The following is an 18168-nucleotide window of genomic DNA, read 5'->3' as shown; positions in this document are numbered from 1 at the left end:
AGCCTGTCTTGCTATGGATATCTCTGGCTAGCTCTAAGCCACTAAAGAAATATGCAAGTTGAGACAGATTATTCCAGCTAGCCACAAATGGCATGAAACGAATCATATTGTAGGCCTCATGGAAGCAACTCATTCCAACAGAAGGCAGTACAAAGACTTTCTCTAGGAATTGTGAGGAATATAGAGGATCACTAGTAGAAATCAGTGGAACTTGTGAATCATAACTAGAACATGCCAGTGTTCAATTATTTTAACAAGATTCCTATTTGGTCCCTGTAATCAACATGTCTTCAATGGACAAGTTGATGTCTATTCATGGGATAATCAGTAGTGGCCTGTGGATACAGACATTGCCTAATAGAAGGGTAACACTCCATATATCAATCTTCAGCATATTAGGAATTTCTGCCATATTGAGCAATATTATGGTCATATACCTTCAAAATAACACCAAATCACATAACTACAGAAGCATGTGTGATGAGGTCAACTAAAAACAGATTCTACCTTGTACTCTCCCACCTTGTAAAAGCTATTTCTCTTATATGACAATATAATACGTAGAATACTAAACTTACTTCAGGAAATTTCACTCAGAGTAAGTCATGAGGACTCTTAATTTTCTATGGTTACTTCACTTACCACTCAGGTTGCTTGACATTGAAGAAGCCAGAAAAACTACTCAGTATCTTGATTGAGGATTTCTGCTGCTGGGTCACTAAGGCCAAGCTATAATGGTATTCTCCCTTCACTCACAGAGGAAGTACATGAACTACTAACCTCTCAAGAGACTCCAGGGACAACTTGGGAAAGGGGGGTTTGGATGGAGAACTTTGAACACATTCAACTTCAGGAGATAGGAATCAAACTGTATGCTACAATTCCTCATAAAGCATTTAAAGAGTAACTTAAATTTACTTTAAATGTTCCACTAAAAATTTTAACACTTGTGATGTCCATGTAACTGCTTTGTTAGCTATCCTACTTAGCAAATAGTTTTCATTTTAACATAAAAATCCCATCTCAGTTGCACCTAAAAAGTTGTCAAAAGGCTTTTCATGTGACAATATTTTTATAGTCTCGAATTACAAAGAGCAGTGGTAAAGGCTGGAAGGGACCATAAATACAAACTCCTATACCAAACCTCTTATTTGCTCTGATGTATAAGTAGCATGGTGAGTGAGGGTCAGAGAATTGTACTGACTGAGCCAGGCTGGATCCAGGCCTTGGAATCTTACATCTTCTGCATCCCACTTTGAACCTAGGACTATTTACATGTAACTGACTGGAATCCAAAGTGCCTGGCATAGAGTGGGGACTCTCAGAATGGTGACGTACTTGGTGACTACCTATTCCAAATGCTTTTTCTATCTCATCCTCACAGCCAACCCGTGAGGAAGGAACATTCAATTTTACACCATTTATGGAAAAAGGAGCTAAAGCAAGATTTTGAATAACATGTCTAAGACAGTGAGCAAGGGATTTGAAATCAAGCAGTCTACTCCTGAGTCCATGCTGTAGTCTGGGCCACAGTGCAATCCTGCCAGCCAAATCAGGAAATTAGGGATTCAGGGAGGAAAAGATAGAGGGTGAAAGGAGAGCATAAAATAAGGAAGGAAGGGAAAAGTAGGAAAAGAGTGTCTTTTTGTAAGTAGAGGGGATCATAAGGAAGAAGGAAGAGAAAGGTAGGGAGAAAGGTAAAAGAAAAATCCTATATTTATATTTTTGATTTTAGCATGCATTTTCTAGTTTCACATCATAAATTTCCAACACCCTACTGTGTATTTTTTTATACTAAATCTTTCTCATATGCCCAGTGTCTCCTTTCCCCACCCACATAAGGAAAGAGGGGGAAAAAAGAGGGTGGAGAAGACTAATTTTAATGACATGATCTACATGGTCTGTTTATGTTAGGAGAATCTCATTGTGGACTTTATAGTCAGTTGATTGGGCAATTAACAGAACTAGTTTATTTCACAGAGATAAAGTACATTTTAGAGGCAAGTAAAGTTAGTATCTTGAAGTTCTGTGATTTTGGAACTCCCCAACCTATATTTTGCTATAGGTGCCTGAAGCGAAAGCATTAAGGTTGAATTTTTTAAACAGTTTTATTGAGATGAAATTGGCGTATAAATAATTGCACATATTTAAGTGTATAATTTTGATGAATTCTGACATATGTGTACACCATGAAAACATCACCATGATCAAGATAAACTTTCCCATCATCTCGTGAGCTTATTCACACCCCTCCACAATCTCTTCCTGCTGCCTCTCAGCATCCCATCCTCAAGCAACCACTGATCACTGTCACTATAGATTGTATTTTCTAGAATTTCATGTTAAAAGAATATCCTTTTGTCTAGCTTCATTCATTAAACATAATTATTTTGTGATTCATCCACATTGCAGCTGTGCCAGTATTTAATTCCTTCCCTTAATTCTGAGTTGTACTTTTTATCACATGTCTCTGCCACAGTTTGTTTCCTAATTCCCCTGTGGATAGATATTGGGGATGTTTCTGGTACTTGATTATTACAAATAAATTTCCTGTGAACATTCATAGAAAGTCTTCAAATGGATATATATATTCATTTCTCTTGAATAAATACCCAGAAGTAGGAAGTATGGTTGATGTTATGTCTATCATTTTGATAACTGTCAAACTTTTCCAAAGTGGTTCTGTCATTTTACATTTTCACCAATAGCACATGAAAGTTTCACTTGCTTAACCTACTTTAAAAATCACTTGGTTTTATTTAATGTTTTTAATTTTAGCTACTGCACTACATTATGTAGTAATATCTGATTGGGGTTTTAACTTGTATTTCCCTAGGGACAAATTTATGCTAAGCCTTTTTTCATGTACTTATTTGCCATTCATATATCTTCTTTGGTGAAATGTCTATTCAGTTTTTTGCCCATTATTTAAATTGGGATGTTTGGTTTTTGTATATAGTTTGGTGTATGGCTTTGAAGTTCATTTGTTGTATTATTTGGAGACTTAATTATTCTAGCACTATTTGTTGAAAAGACTATTGTTTCTTCACCTGATTACCTTTGTACCTTTGTCAAATATCAGATAGGTATGTATTTAATATATGACCATTTCTGGACTTCCTATTATGTTGCATTGATTTATTTGTGGATCTTGATGCTAATAACATATTGTGTTGATATGGTAGTATAAACCCTTCAACTTTTTAAAAAATTGTTTTGGCTATTCTAATGTCTTTTGCATTTGCATATGAATTTGAGAATCAGTTTTTTACATTTCTACCCACAAAATCATGGCTGATATTTTATTGGTATTGTATTGATCAATTTGAAGATAATTCACATCTTATTATTGAGTCTTTCAACCCATAAATATATTATAGCTCTTCATTTATTTATGTCTTCAATTTCTCTTGCAATGTTTTGTAGTTTTCAATGTACAGGTCTTTCACATTTTTGTTAAACTTATCCCCAAGGATTTCATGTTTTAATGCTATTATAAATTATAATGTTTTAAATTCAATTTCTGATTTCATTATCTACAGAAATACAATTGATTTTTGTACAAAGGTATATCTTGCAACCTCTTTGAACTCACTTATTATTTCTAGTAGATTTTCTCTAAATTTTATTAGATTTTTCTTCACAAATGATCATGTTGTTTGTGAATAAAGACATTTTACTCTTTACTCTGGATGGTTTGGTTTTGTTTTTACTTTATTTTACCATCTATAACTTTGAATACACTGTTGGACAGAAGTAGTGAGAATGAACATTCTTATTTTGTTCCTGATCTTAAGAGAAATCATTCAGAATTTTGCCATGCATTATAATGTTACCTATAGATATCTTGTAGATTCCTTTTCTTAGGTTGAGAAAGTTCCCTTTTTATTCTTTCTTTACTGATTTTTTTTTGGAATGAATATTAATTTTTGTCAAGTTTGTGTTCATTGAGGTGATTGTATGGTCTTTCTGTTTTAGTTTGTTTATATGATAAATTGATTTTTTAAATATTAAGACAATGTTGCATTCCTGGGATAAACCTTAGTGTTAATATATAATTATTTTTAAGTACTAGTAGATTTGCTAACACTTTGTTTAGAATTTTTGCACAAATATTTACAGTGGGTATTGGCCTGTGGTTTTCTTGTAATGTTTTTTCCTTTGGGGCATTGGAGTAATCCAAGCCTCATACAATGGGTTGAGAACTATCACCTCTTCATCATTTTTCTTAAAAACTTTGTGTAGAATCAGTATTATTTCTTCCTTAAACATTTGGTATGATTCATCAGTGAACTCCTCTGGGCCTGGAGCTTTCTTTTTTGGGGTATTTTTACTATAGTTTCAATTCTTTTAATAAATACAATCAACAGGGATATTTAGATTATCTTTCTTGAGTGAGATTTGATTGTTTGTATCTTTCAAAGAATTTCACCTAACTGTCTATTTAGGTGTCTGTTTCACCTCAGTGGTCAAATTTATTGACAAAAATTTAGTAATATTCTCCTATCCTTTACTTATCTATAAAATCTATAGCAATACTACCTCCCTCACTTCTGATAATGATAATTTGTGTTCTCTTTTTTTCCTGACCAGTCTAACTAGAGGTTTCTCAATGTTATTGAGCTTCTCAAAGAAACAACTTTTGGTTTCATTTATTTTTCTGTATTTTTCTATTTTCTGCTTCATTTCTTCTACTAAACTACTTCCTTTCTTCTATTATCTACTTCCTTTCTTCTTTGAACTTTAGGTCTTATTTGGTCTTCTAATTTCTGAAGGTGAAACCTGAGGTCACTGATTTGAGACTTTGTATCTTTTCTAATGTGGGCTTTTATTGTTATTAAGTTCTCCCCAAATACCACTTTAGCAGTATACCACAATTTTTAATATGTTGTGTTCTCATTTTCATTCAATAAAAAATAATCTCTAGTTTCCATTTTGATTTCTTCTTTGACACATAGGTCATTTAGAAATTTGTTTGACTTGGAGTGGTTTGAGGATTTTGCAGCTATTTTTCTGTAGCTAATTTTTAATTTAATTTTCTTGTGGTCAGAAAACATTTTGTGTGAATAGAATATTTTTAAACTTATTGAGGCATGTTCTATTCCCAGAATATTCCCTGACTTGGATAATGTTCATTGCATACCTATGCCCAGCAGGTTCAAAAACCTAGAAAAACATGGTGTCCTTTGACTAGGAAGACAGCATATAAGAACTCTCCAATATCCTTCAGTTTAGTCTACAAACAGGATGTAATTCCGACACAAATATTAACCAGATTTTTTTGTGTGTTCAAATGGAAAAACAAACCAGTAAAAGTAATTGTGAAAATCCTGAAAAAGTCAAGGAAGTCAAGTAATGCAGGCAATCACATCTACTAGAGAGGAAAAAATGGGAAAAACTAATATTCTAAGAAATACTGTGGAACTGGGATGCTGCATGTTGGTATCCGGGAGTGGTTTCTTGTAACTGCAATGTGTGATTGTAGAGGGACTATTTTATGTAAGAGGAAAAGGGCTGACTGATGAAAAGAAGTTGTTGGAGGCCATGGAGGATATAGTAAAAAGAGAATTTAAAGTACCACCAGCTGAAAGAGGCTATTGGAAGTGTGTTTGATGCTAGGTCTTTGCAGTCACTCATTTTTCTGTTTTCTTCATGGTCACGTGGAACCTCTTTTGCCCCCATAAGCAGTGGGTACAAATGACCCATCAAAATGGAAGTGAATTCCCCCCAAACAGGAGTACCTGCTGGCACTGAAAGGTCCTGTTCCCTCTGATTTGACAAAGAGTCAGTCTTTTAATAATAAATTACGTTCTAGCTCTGAAGAGTTCGGCTAAGAAATTTTGTCTTCATTGAGAGTAAATGGATTATTGCATAATGATTACAGAAGTAATATTACATTATCCACCATACCAAAATGATCCCATATGATTTCCAAAAATTGCAGAAAAATCAATTCAAAACTTCTACTCATCATCATTAAGATCTGTTTTGGTTTCCAGATGATGGGTCCAAAGCTTCACTCCAACCTAAAGGATCACCACGTGTAATTCTGGAGAGGCAGCTGAAGATACCAAACAGTACTTAACCATTTCAGAACATTACATTTAATCACAGAGTTATGATTACACAGTGAGTCTTTTGTACTTTCAATCTAGTTTGAAAAAGCAGCACTTAATCTAGTCAGACACATTGTATGAACAGACTAATTGTGGAAATTTGGACCAAAAAAAAACTCAGAAAAAGGGGAAGAGGACAAGAAGAAATCTTGGAGTGTTTCACTTGTCAACAATAATTATACTGAAAATATTTTCCTTTGTCTAAAAAATGCAATATAGTTTGAAGGCACTAAATTTGTACTCACTCTACAGAGCAAGAGGGACAATAGAATACAATGTAACAATCAAACCCTGGAAGACATTTGGGCAAAACTCAATCGAATTATCAGGAAATTTCATGTAGCAGTGCTACAATGCAGAGGCATTAGGTCAAACGTAAGAGTTCTGTGATGTTAGGTATTGTGAATATGTGGGAAATGTTCTTAAAGGAAAATTAGCTTTTAATGGAAAAATTATTTGTGCATAAATGTGTTCTTTTCAATAAGTAACAAATTCTATCAAAAAGAATATTTGGAATGAACTAAGCATGGACTGAAATAGTGAAATTAATAAATTTTTTACTGGTTTTACATTTTGATGACTTTTTAAAACTTTGATGCTTCCATAATATGGCCTATTTATTCTTTACATTGTGGAGAAATTACATTGTATGGTAATGTATGTATAATTTATGTCCCCCAAATGAATAAGTATTCAGTGAATTCCTAAACTTCTTAATTAAGTCAAGAACTTTCTAGATTATACTTATTAGCAGTATTATTTTTTAAATTAATTGTAATAAAGTATTATTTATACAGAAAAAATAAATATGAATGAATAGGTAGATAAATTAATGACATAAAAGAAAAAAGTTTATAAATGTATTCAAATATATAGGCAAACTTATTATATGTTAAAAAGTGACACGTAAAATGAATTATTCAATGAATGTGCCTCTAAAAGGTAAGGAGGGTGGGAGAAATAATAGATCACAGAGTTATTAAATAATTGGCTTAGATAGAGGTTAATCAGCAAGAGTCAGGAGCATCTTCAGTTCAGACTTCCAAAGCACCCATGTATCTTAGCCATCATTACATTCCAAGTACTCACAACTGCATCTGGTCACGGCAACTGTACCTGGTGACAACACAATAACTACTCCTACTCAGCAGAGGTAACAGGTGCATACCCCACAGCAAGGCAGGGTATGCCAACCAGGAAGAAAATCAAGAAGAAACGAGGACAAGTAGGGAAAAAGAATGAGAGGAAGAGAATAGCCTAGCTGGGCACATACTCAAGGGAACCTTATTGATGTGGATCAACTTGAAGATAAAAAGGCACCTATGATCAAGAATCACAGAGATCTCATCAGAGAGATGCCTGATGTGTCATCTGGGAGGCACAGCTGCCCTGCAGAAGCACCACACCAGGAGCCCAGAGGCATGGTTCTTCGTGATCTTGAGCCCAGCTCACAGGGTTCACACAGGAATGACACAAAATGACAAATGTGAGTACACTTTTCAAACTCTATTTGGTGGTACCCAATCAAAGAATACTTGTTCACTTGGAGTTGAGCCTTGTTCATGACATGCATTCACTTCACCATTGTCACCTTTTATTTCCACAGGAGCCCTGGATGACATGGTCTGTGTAGACCCAGCCAGAGTCCTCATACGTACCATCAAAGGAAGTTAAGGCTGGGAACCATGGAATAATCTGTATCATCTTGCTGTTTATTCAGATGCAGGTCATGGGAAGCAGAGTTTTGTCTGTGAACATCCTGCCTCATTTGTATTCATCTTGGCAGGCAGTGGTGCATCTTGGGACACCTGATGAAAGACATTGAGCTAAGCCAGATTGCAGCAGCAGCAAGGCTTTCCCGGATGCTGGGCTCACATCAAAGCTTCTGTGCTAACATGTGTAGCTCTTTAGCTGGTTTGATACAGACAGGCAAACCCTTAGGTACCTGCCAGGGAGAAAACAGGGTCAAAGGTGTGCTATCATGAGCTGGCAAATACAGCATCCTCTCTGCTGAAGTCTCATGGGGTAGCAAAGAGACCAAAATCCACTGTACTCACTCTGATGCAAGATGACCAAGACTACCTCAGGTATCCTGGTGGCTTCAAGGTCTATTTCTAGGGAAAGTAGGCAGGGGTCAACAGCAAAGAACACAGGAGGAAGTGCTGCTTTCTCACTGAGGTCCATCTATTTCCTAAAAATCTAGGCTTGTAAACAAAGGCTGTATGATATAAAAGAGAAATAGGTACTGGATTTGTAACCTGATTCAAATCCAGACCTGGTACTTGCTCTCTGTATGAAAGTAGGTAAATGACAAGCTCTCTGAGCCTCAGTTTCTTCATCTGAAAAAATAGTTATAAAGATTCCTGCTATGATACGGAGTAGAGAGATAGCTCAGTTGGTAAAATGCTTGCCTGATAAGCATAGGATTCTGGGTTCGATCCCCAGCACCAAAAAAAAAAAAAAAAAAAAAAAAAAAAAAAAAAAAAAAACCTGCTGTGAAATATTTTGTCAGAAGATTAAATGTATATACATAAAACATTGACTCCTTGAAATGGGTACTATTTTCTCAGCTTCCCTCCCTGAGGAACAGTGACTACTTACTTGCCAGATTTTTCTGCATCTTCTTATATTTCCAATACCCCTGCTGTACTGCTAAAGTTGTGCACATACTAGAACTAGGCAAATGCATCTTGACTATTCCCCTAGATTCCACTTGTTTAATAAATATCTACAGAAACACATTCAGCAAGCTCACTACCCAGAATTCCAGAAGTGCATAAAAATAGAAAAAGAGCTTGGGGTGCAAATCCCAGGAGAGGAGCTGTCACTCAATGCTCATACATTCCGTTGCCCAGCAATGTGCAGCATACACACTACATGATGAGTGGTGCTGGTTTTCTTGACTCAATTGAATCTCAAGACAGAGTTCAGAACCCTGGGGATACTTTCCTGAATTTACATTTTTAGTATGGCAAGAGTTCTCAACTTCCCATTTGCTACCGAAAGCTTGAAAGAAATTCAAGGACTGAAACACCCAAACTGCTTGTAGAAGACACTGTGTGAAATGCTTTACACACTTGGGCTTTTAAAATCCTCTCATAGGTCCTGGTGCCCATTTTACAGATGATGAACACAAGCTTCCTGAAGTTAAATAATTCATACGGCTTGCCAGAACCACAGTCTGCCCCAGCGGAAATCCACTTGCAAAGAGATAGCTGAGAATGAGTAGGACAATGAGAATTTTAAGATTAAAAAAAAAAAAAGAAAGAAAGAAAAGAAAAGAAAAAGAAAAAAAGTACTCTGAGGGGATTGTGTAAACCTGGAAAAGCTTGTGAAGACTGGTATTCGTTTGCTCATCACCTCCTTTCCCTCTTCTCATCTCCATTCTCCCCATTTTCCCCTTTCTTCCTTTCTTCCCCACGAGACCATAGGAAGGCGCGCTTGCAGATTTCATTTTCGCCAACTGAAATCTCAAACCCAGGGGCAGGACTTGGGGACTTTCCACTCTAGTAGTCCTTAGGGAAGGCGAGCGCAGCGCCCCCAGGGCGCAAGGGGGATCCAGCCCTGCGAGGGCGGTAGACGCTGATTGCGACTCTGCACAACGCTTTGCCTTTCTCTCTTTGGGGTGCTTTCGGATTTTCCCAACAATCAAGTTGAGTTCTGAGTTACTGACTCAGTTATCTTGATGCATAGGGGAAAGGGTCAAGTGGAAACCTGATCCCCCGCGTTGAGTAAGCTCTTTTCTGGGAAATTCTGAAATGACTGCTGAGTGGTTCAAGACTGGTTACCGCTGCATCCCGAGCCGCGGAACTGGCGGCGCCTTTAGCAAACACATCTGCGAGGTTTGCGTTCTTTTCTCTTAGGCGATAGCCAAACGAAAACTGCCCATCTTCAATCTTTGCATCCACAGCGTGTAGAATGAAACTGCCACAAGGCAGTCAAATAGTACATCTTTTGGAATCAGAATGGAAGGTGAGTTGAGGCCCTCTCACAAATCCCCAGCGTTGGAATTAACAGGTGTACAGTGGATAGGTAGGGACAGAGACACCTTGATCTTGCCAGAGCTTATTGTGCAGTCTATACCTCAGGACTGCAGGGTCATTTCTTGGTATCTGTCATGCCAGCATTGTTCTCTGAGGTCCTGCCCGTTTTGCCACTAAGAGGTCCAGGTCATGGGTTCCCTTTGAGGTGTATCCCCAGAAGTCTCAACAAGGGGCAGAATTCCCTTGTGCTCAACTCTGATTTGAGTTTTATAAGTGACTCTGAAAATAATCTTATCTTTGAGCAATATTTAAAAGCCAAATAATATTAAACACTTCATATATATCATTATGATCTGTAGAATGGTCCTGCAAAGACAATCTTTATTTTTAGGATTGTCCTTTAAGATTGCAGTCATTTGCATTTGTCTTTATTTTACAAATGAGAAAATTACAGCTCAGAGAGCTTAAATAATGCTGAGTAACAGAAACAGGATTCTAACTCAGACCTGGCTAGGTCCAAAATCCATAGACTGGAGACAAATGGAGGCTGACATGCAGTTAATAAAGTTTTTCTTGGCCCCTTTTGCAAAGAACACATTTTATTACTTCTCCCCTGAAATACCACACTCTTCCTTTACTTAATAGCACAGTTCCTGCTATCTGCATCCCCTGCTCCTCGGGGAAAGCATGAGTACTTCTAACACATCATTTCTGCTTTGATAGGAGCATGCGCCTTCACCTGGATTTTGTCATGTCTCTGCCTTTTCACCCTTATCATTAATCTGATTAAATTAGAGGACAGAAAAGGATAGAACCCTCTCACTCCGCTGCCAGAATCAGCCAATGTCAAAGACTGAAGCACAGGTTTCCCTAAATGCGTGCAGGACACACACAAGGTCAAGAAGAACAGCAGGAAGGGTACGAGACCAGGCTCCTCCTCCCATGGACATGACTTTCAGGTTTCACCATCCGCCCCAGGATGCCAAGGATTGGACCTTACTGTGAAGATGAAATGAAGCAGATGTAAAGGTGCCCAGCACAACATCACAGCTGCCCACTGCACCCCCACCTGCCCCTCTTACCACTTAGCATCTCTTCCTTCTTGATTTTCTCCTTTCATCTAAAACTTTTACACTTTTGTGTTTCATTGAAGTCCACAATGCATTTTGAATTAATGTATGTGACCAGTGTAAGGTCTGTGTCTGCATTCAATTTTTGTATAGGCATGTCCACATTCCAATAGCATTTGTCAAAAGACCAGTCTTTCTCCACCGAACTGCTTTTACTCAGTTGACTACACTCGTAGGAATTTATTTCCGGACTGTCCACTGATCTATGCATCTGCTATTTTATCAATACTATGTTGTTGTGCTAATTTTAATTTTATTGTTAGTTCTTGCTATGGCCTGAATGTTAGTGTTCTGTCAAAATTCATATAGTGGAACATAATACCCAAGGTGATGGTATTAAGAAGTGGGAAATTGGATAAATGATCAAGTTGTAAGGGCTCCACCTTCATGGATGCGTTTAGTGCCCTTATGAAAGAGGTACCAGCAAGTTCCCTTGCCCCTTTTACCATGAAAGGACCAATAGAAGTAACCATTTGTGCACAGAGCAAGCCCTCATTAGACACCAAATCTAATGTCACCTTCATCTTGGACTTCCCATTCTCCAAAACAAATTAATAAATTTCTGTGGTTTGTAAATTACTCACTCTAAAATATTTTTAATAATGGTTACATGGACAAAGACAATCCTGAAGTCAGATAATCTATTAGTCCTTAACTTTTTTTTTTTCTTCAATATCATATTGTCTATTCAGGATTTTTTCTTTTTCATATAAACTTTAGAATCAGGTTTTCAATATTCAATCCTAACTTGCCCAAATTTTGATTGGAACCATTACAGATCAAGTTAGGAAGAATTGACATCTTGGCAGAGCACAGTGGCACATGCCTGTAATCCCAGTAGCTCGGGAGGCTGAGGCAGGAGAATGGCGAGTTCAAAGCCAGCCTGAGCAACTTAGCAAGGCTCTAAACAACTCAGTGAGACCCTTTCTCTAAATAAAATACAAAAAAGGGCTGAGGATGTGGCTCAGTGGTTGTGTCGTAGGTTCAATCCCTAGTACCAAAAAAAAAAGAATTGATATCTTAACAATATTAAATCAATTCATGAACATAGGGTAGCTCTTTATTTATTTAGATCTGCTTTCTGCCATTGGAGTTTTGTACTTTTGGACATATAGATCATGTATCTGGTTAGATTTATATCTAGATATAACATACCACTTTTTGATAGTGAAATGTATTTTTTAATGCTGTTTTGTTTTTGGTTTCAAATTCCAATTGTTCTTCATAGGTAACAATTGAATTCTGTATATCATCTTGTATCCTGGTAACTTGCTTATTAGGTTCAGAAGATTTTGGCATAGACAATTTTATTTCTTCTTTCCTAATTTGTATGCCTTTTATTTCCTTTTCTTGTCTTATGCTAACTAGGACTTCTGGCATGTTGTTGAATAGGAGTAGTAAAAAGAGACATCAAGGCCTTGTTCCCAGTCTTAGGGAGAAACTGTTTCAGTCGGCTTTTTTGCTGCTACACCAAAAGACCTGACAAGAACGATTAGAGGTGGAAAAGTTTATTTGGGTGCTCACCGTGTTAGCGGTCTCAGTCCATAGAAGGCCAGCTCCATTCTGCTCAACAAAGACAAAATACATACCCCAAAGGTACAACCTTTGGGACCCACCTCCTCCAGTTACAACCGACCTGCCTTTAGTTACCACTCAGTTAATCCCTATCAAGGATTAATTTGAAAATTGGGTTAAGGCTCTCATAACCCAATCATTTCACCTTCAAACCCTCTTGCATTGCCTTACACATGAGCTTTTGGGGGGCACATATCTAAACCATAACAAAAAGCATTCAGTTTCTTACCATGAATTAGGGTCTTTTGTAGATCTTTTTTATCAAATTGAGAAAATGCCCCTCTATTCCTAATTTACCGAAAATTTGTCATGAGTCATTGCTGGCTTTTGCCAAATGCTTTTCCTGAATCAATTAATATGATCATATGATTTTTTTTTTTTTTTTTTTTAGCCTACTGATGTGGTAGATGACACTGACTCACTTGTGGAGTCAGCCTTGCATACCTTGAATAAATGCCACTCGGCTGGGGTGTATAGTATTTTGTATACATTGTTAGATTTGATTTGATTATATTTTGTTAAGGATTATTGTTATCTATGTTCATAAGAGATATTGGTCTATAGTTGCCTTTTCTTGTACTCTCTTTGGTCTTGGTATTAGAATAATGCCAGTCTCACAGTATGAGGTGGGGCACTTTTTCCTTCTGAAAGAGATTGCAGAGAATGAGTGTAATTTCTTTCCTGAATGCTTAATAAGCTCACTGGAGAAACAATCTGAGCCTGGTAATTTCTGTTTTGGAAGATTAACTTTGAAAAATACTGGCCTAATTCTATTTTCTACCTGATTATCTACCTCTGTTTGTGTCAGTTTTGATAGTTTATCATTCAAGGATTTAGTCCATTCACCTAAGTTATCTACTCTGTAGACATAGAGTTGTTCATGTCTTTATTGTCCTTCAAGTGTCCAGGGATCAGTATTGATCCCTTCCTTGATTTCTCATATTAGTAATTTGTATTTTCTCCCTTTGTTCTCTTGGTAAGACTTACTAGAGATTTATTAACTTTGTTTTACCCTTTCAAAAAAGAAACAGTTATTTTTTGGCTATCTTTTTTTAAATTACTGGTTCTTTTTAGTTATAAATTATGATATAATTCATTTTGACATAATTATAGAAGCATGAAATATAATTTATTCTAGTTCAGTCCCCATTACTTCCCCTTCCCCTTCCATCCCTCTACCTCCCTGTTTCCTTGCCTCTACTCTGCTGATCTTTCTGCTATTTACTTATAGGTTTTTTTTTTTTTTTAATTAGTGTTTTGTGGATGTACATGATGGTGAAATTCATTAAAGTATACTCATATGTGCACACAGGAAAGTTAGATCAGATTCATTACAGTCACTCCCTACCGCATCCCACATCCCTTCCCTCATTCCCCTTGTCTTCCCCACTGATCTTTCTTCTATTCTTTAAAAAAAAAACAGTTTTTACTACATTGATATTCTCCATTGTTTTCCTTTTTTACAACTTTGTAGATTTCTGCTCAAATTTTTATTGTTTCCTTTCTTGTGCTTTATTTAGGCTTTTTTTCCTTTATATTGTAATGTGGAAGCTTAGACTACTGACCTGAGATCTTTATTCTTTTCTAATGTATGCATCAATGCTATAAATTTCCCTCTAACAAATGTTTTTACAGAATTCACAAATCTTGACAAGGTGGCTTTTCATTTAGTTCAACATATTTTTTTAATTTCTTTTGAGATGTCTTCTTTAATTCCTGTAAGTGGTTTTGCTTTATCCCCAAGTATTTGGGGAATTTTCAGCTCTTTCTCTTCTGGATTTTTAGTTTGATTCCATTGTGGTCTGAGGATATATTTGTATTATTTCTAATTTTGAAATTTTAAGATACATTTTATTCCCTATAGTGTGAATTCTCTTGGCAAGTGTTCCATGTGACTAGAGAAGAACGTTTATTTCATTGTGTTGGATGGAGTTTTCTAGAAATATCCTTTAGATCTGGGTATTTGCTAGTGTTGATCCAATCAACCATACCCTCACTGATTTTGATTGCCTTTCCATCCATAAGTTGAACAATCCAACTATAAAATTTCTATCCAATTTTACCTAAAGTATTTGCTACTCTGTGGTTGGATGTACACTTTAAGAATTGTTATATCTTCTTGAATAATTGATTCCTTTAAAATTATATCCATCTTTATATCTGATAATTTCCTTTTTCTTATATTTGCTTTGTTTGGAGTTTAATATAACTACAGCAACCTTATCAGTGTTAGCATGGTATATCTTTCTTTATCCTGTTATTTTCCACCTCTCTGTGTCTTAATATTTAGCACAGTTTTCTTGTAGAAACAACATATTTTGGGGTCTTCTTTTAATTACTCTGACAGTGTCTGTATTTTAACTGGTATATGTAGAACATTCACATTTAAGGTGGTTATTGATATAGTTGGATAGATATCAAATTCATGACTTTTTATTCATTGTGTTTGCTCTTTGTTTCTTTTTAAATATATCCTCCTCTTCTTCTGCCTTTTCTAATTTTAACTGAGAATTTTATGTTATTCCATTTCCTCTCCTCTTTTAGCATATCAATTATACTTCTTTTAAAAAAAGAGTTTAGTGGTTGCCTGGAATTTGCAACAGGTGTTTACAATTAATCTAAGTCTACTTTCAAATAACCCTGTACTATTTCATGAGTATGGCAGATATCTTATAGTAGCGTATCTCAAATTCCTCAGCTGTCCCTTATAATATTGACATCGTTCATTTCCTGATCCATATGCTATAATCATCCAACACATTTTTGTTATGATTACTTTGAATAGTTATCTGCTAGACAATTCAGTTATTCTTTTTTTTTATTTTTCTTCTCTTTGAATTTAATGAGTTTACATCAAAAATTAGGTAGTCATTTTACATTTAAGGAATAAAATCTTTAAAAAAATACAAAGAGTCAAAGGATTTTAACTAAGTTTATAAGTTTACACTTCTTTTTGCTGCTATAGTTTTTAACAATACATCTCATCACATCTTATTGCAATGTGCAAATGCATTTGCAGCACCCATTACAATCATGAAAACTAAATTTAAGGAAGTACATATACTGTTAACAGTGGCCCTTGGAGGAAACTGATATACCTTCTCTTAAAAACTCTACAGTATATACAAGCATTACATAATAATGCTATTTCACCATCTGTTGTCAAGAATCATCACCAAAGTTTTCTAGAAATAGATCCACATAATGAATAAATATTTAAAAGGTAAAGTGTTCCTTATTTTAATTTTAGCAAGATCTTTTACTTTCCATTGCTAAGAAATGCTTCAATACTTTTAAAGCAAAAGCTGTTAAGAGTCTAGATAGCTAAACTGTACTCCTGAGTTCAAGCTTACAGAGAAGTCTTTTGTAAGTAGTTCTCAATAAAATATCCTCCCTCCCATGCCCCTGCCCCAAATTGTGTATTGTTTCTTACAAAACTTTGGTCAAGAGTAGAAATATATCCAGGCAGATGTATATACCATACAATAGCAAGAACAGTAGAGCCCAACTAATGACTTTGGGTTTTAAAATAGAAGGCAATTAAAATGTACTCAAAGTTACATTAAGAAAAACTTTCACAGGGTAATATTGAAACAGTCACAAAGGTTAAGAAAATACTGATATCAAAGTACAAATGACTACAATGTTAAAATAGACAAAAACTACTATACAAGAGCCTCTTTTAAAATTAAAAATAAAGAACACAATGCATGAGTCAGGATGATTTTCCTGTTCTACTCATGGATTTTAGTCTTGTGTTTATAAGGTTGGTTATGTTGACATCTGGTAGTTTTTCTTAGGACATCTGATGAAGTCTCATTCCAACTTCATAGGGTGGATCTTCCCCAAAGAACCTCTAGATCTTGGTTACATCATGGTCATAGTACAATTTCAAAGTAGTGTAAAATCGCCATGATGTGCTGGGGCATGAAGACGTATCCGGTGTACAGTGCCATCCCCACAATCGAAACCAGCATGGAATTGAACACAGTCCGCTCCCAGGGCTCCAGCATGTAAAGCGCTGTGACCTGCAGGTACTGGTAGTAGAACCAGCACATCTGCTTCCAGGCCCGTGCCAGCACCATCCCCGCCATGCGCCTCCTGTGATGCAGCCACCTCAGTTATTCTTTTTCCCTCCTTTTACCCTTCCTTTTTTCATACAGATCCAAGTGTCTTTATATGGTTTTCGTTTTATTTGAGGAACTCAAAAAATATATCTTACAAGGCAGGTCTACTGACTATAAATAATCATAGTTTTTGTTTGTCTGAGATCATCTTTATTTCTCCTTCACTTTGGAAGAAGAATTTCACTGAATACAGAATTCTATATTGGTAATATTTTTCCTTTCAATATTTGTTTCTTTGTTTATTGCGGCACTGGAGATTGAACCCAGGGACTCTACCGCTGAGCTACAGTGTCCAGACCATTTTATTTTGTATTTTGAAACAGGTCTTGCTAGTTTCCCATGCTGGCCTCAAACTTGTGATCCTCCTGCCTCAGACTCCTTAATAGCTGAGATTCAAGGCATGTACAACTGTGCCCAACTTCTTTCAACACGTTAAATATTTCATTTCACTCTCTTTTTATTTGATAAGGAATAGGAGATAGTTCTAATCTTTGTTCTGTAGGTAAGATATTTTATTTCTTTCCTCTAACTTCTTTCAAAAATTTCTTCGTCTTTAATTTCTTGCAGTTTGAATATGATGTTCTATTTGCAGATATTTCGGTATTTTTCCTTCTTGGAAAGTCCTCCGGCTTCCTAGATCTGTGGTTTTGTGTCTATTGTTATTTGTGGGAAAGTTTCAGTCATTTCATTTCAAATGTTTCTTCTGTACCCTTTGTTGCTTCTCTTTTCAGTATTTCCATTATGAACATTTACAGTTTTTGAAATTTTCCATAGTTCTTGCAGATTCCATTTGGTTTCCTTTTCCATTCTTTTTTCTCTTTGTATTTCAGTTTGGAAGTTTGTGTTAACATAACCTCAAGATCACTGATTGTTCACTCAGCCATGTCCAGTCTACCAATAAACTTATTGAAGGAATTCTACATTTATGCTAGTGCTTTTTAATTTATAACACTTATATTCTATTCTTCTTAAAGTTTCCTTCTTTCTACTTATATTATCTGTTCTTACATGTTGTCTACTTTCTCGTTTAAAAACCATTGTATAAACATTGTGGAACTCCTTGGTAATGTAGGAGTAACACTCAGGTAATACTTAATCCTATTATAGTAGGTGTTATTTATTAAAGTTGTGTTTTGGTTGCTTGACTTGACAGGTAACATATCTAAATTTGTGTAGAAAAAAAGTTGTAGCATAGTATACTCCTCTATACAGCTCTGACTCATTTTAGGTAATTTTT

General features: G+C 35.9%; 2 protein-coding genes and 1 pseudogene across 6 annotated transcripts in view; 2 read left to right on the top strand and 1 right to left on the bottom strand.

Moving 5' to 3' along the window:
* The window catches only part of Rmdn2 (regulator of microtubule dynamics 2), a 78859-nt gene extending 75375 nt beyond the window's left edge, over positions 1-3484 (top strand). For 2 of the 5 annotated variants that reach the window (XM_047522662.1, XM_047522661.1), the window contains exon 12: positions 650-3482. In XM_047522662.1, the coding sequence (XP_047378618.1) occupies positions 650-698 (49 nt within the window). In that variant the 3' untranslated portion in view covers positions 699-3482. Of the gene's footprint in view, positions 1-649 lie in introns of all 5 variants that reach the window. The other 3 variants (XM_047522663.1, XM_047522657.1, XM_047522658.1) reach the window with 2 other exon arrangements.
* A 2390-nt stretch (positions 3485-5874) lies between these two features.
* Positions 5875-6582, top strand: LOC124962900 (shieldin complex subunit 3-like; annotated as a pseudogene).
* Positions 6583-16382: 9800 nt separating this feature from the next.
* On the bottom strand, positions 16383-16914 carry LOC124963637 (serine palmitoyltransferase small subunit A-like). The gene has a single exon (XM_047523431.1). It carries the CDS (start codon positions 16896-16898, stop codon positions 16683-16685), a length of 216 nt encoding a protein of 71 aa, XP_047379387.1. The 5' UTR covers positions 16899-16914; the 3' UTR covers positions 16383-16682.
* Between the last annotated feature and the right edge of the window lie 1254 nt (positions 16915-18168).

Source organism: Sciurus carolinensis, chromosome 13 (assembly GCF_902686445.1).
Source record: "Sciurus carolinensis chromosome 13, mSciCar1.2, whole genome shotgun sequence".
NCBI classification, from domain to species: Eukaryota; Metazoa; Chordata; class Mammalia; order Rodentia; family Sciuridae; genus Sciurus; species Sciurus carolinensis.
The sequence above is the reverse complement of the archived record's forward strand: the minus strand, read 5'-3'. Positions and strand labels throughout refer to the sequence as shown.

Excerpts from the sequence above, each read along its gene's own strand:
- LOC124963637 (XM_047523431.1), bottom strand. The coding sequence starts at position 16,898 with ATGGCGGGGATGGTGCTGGCACGGGCCTGGAAGCAGATGTGCTGGTTC.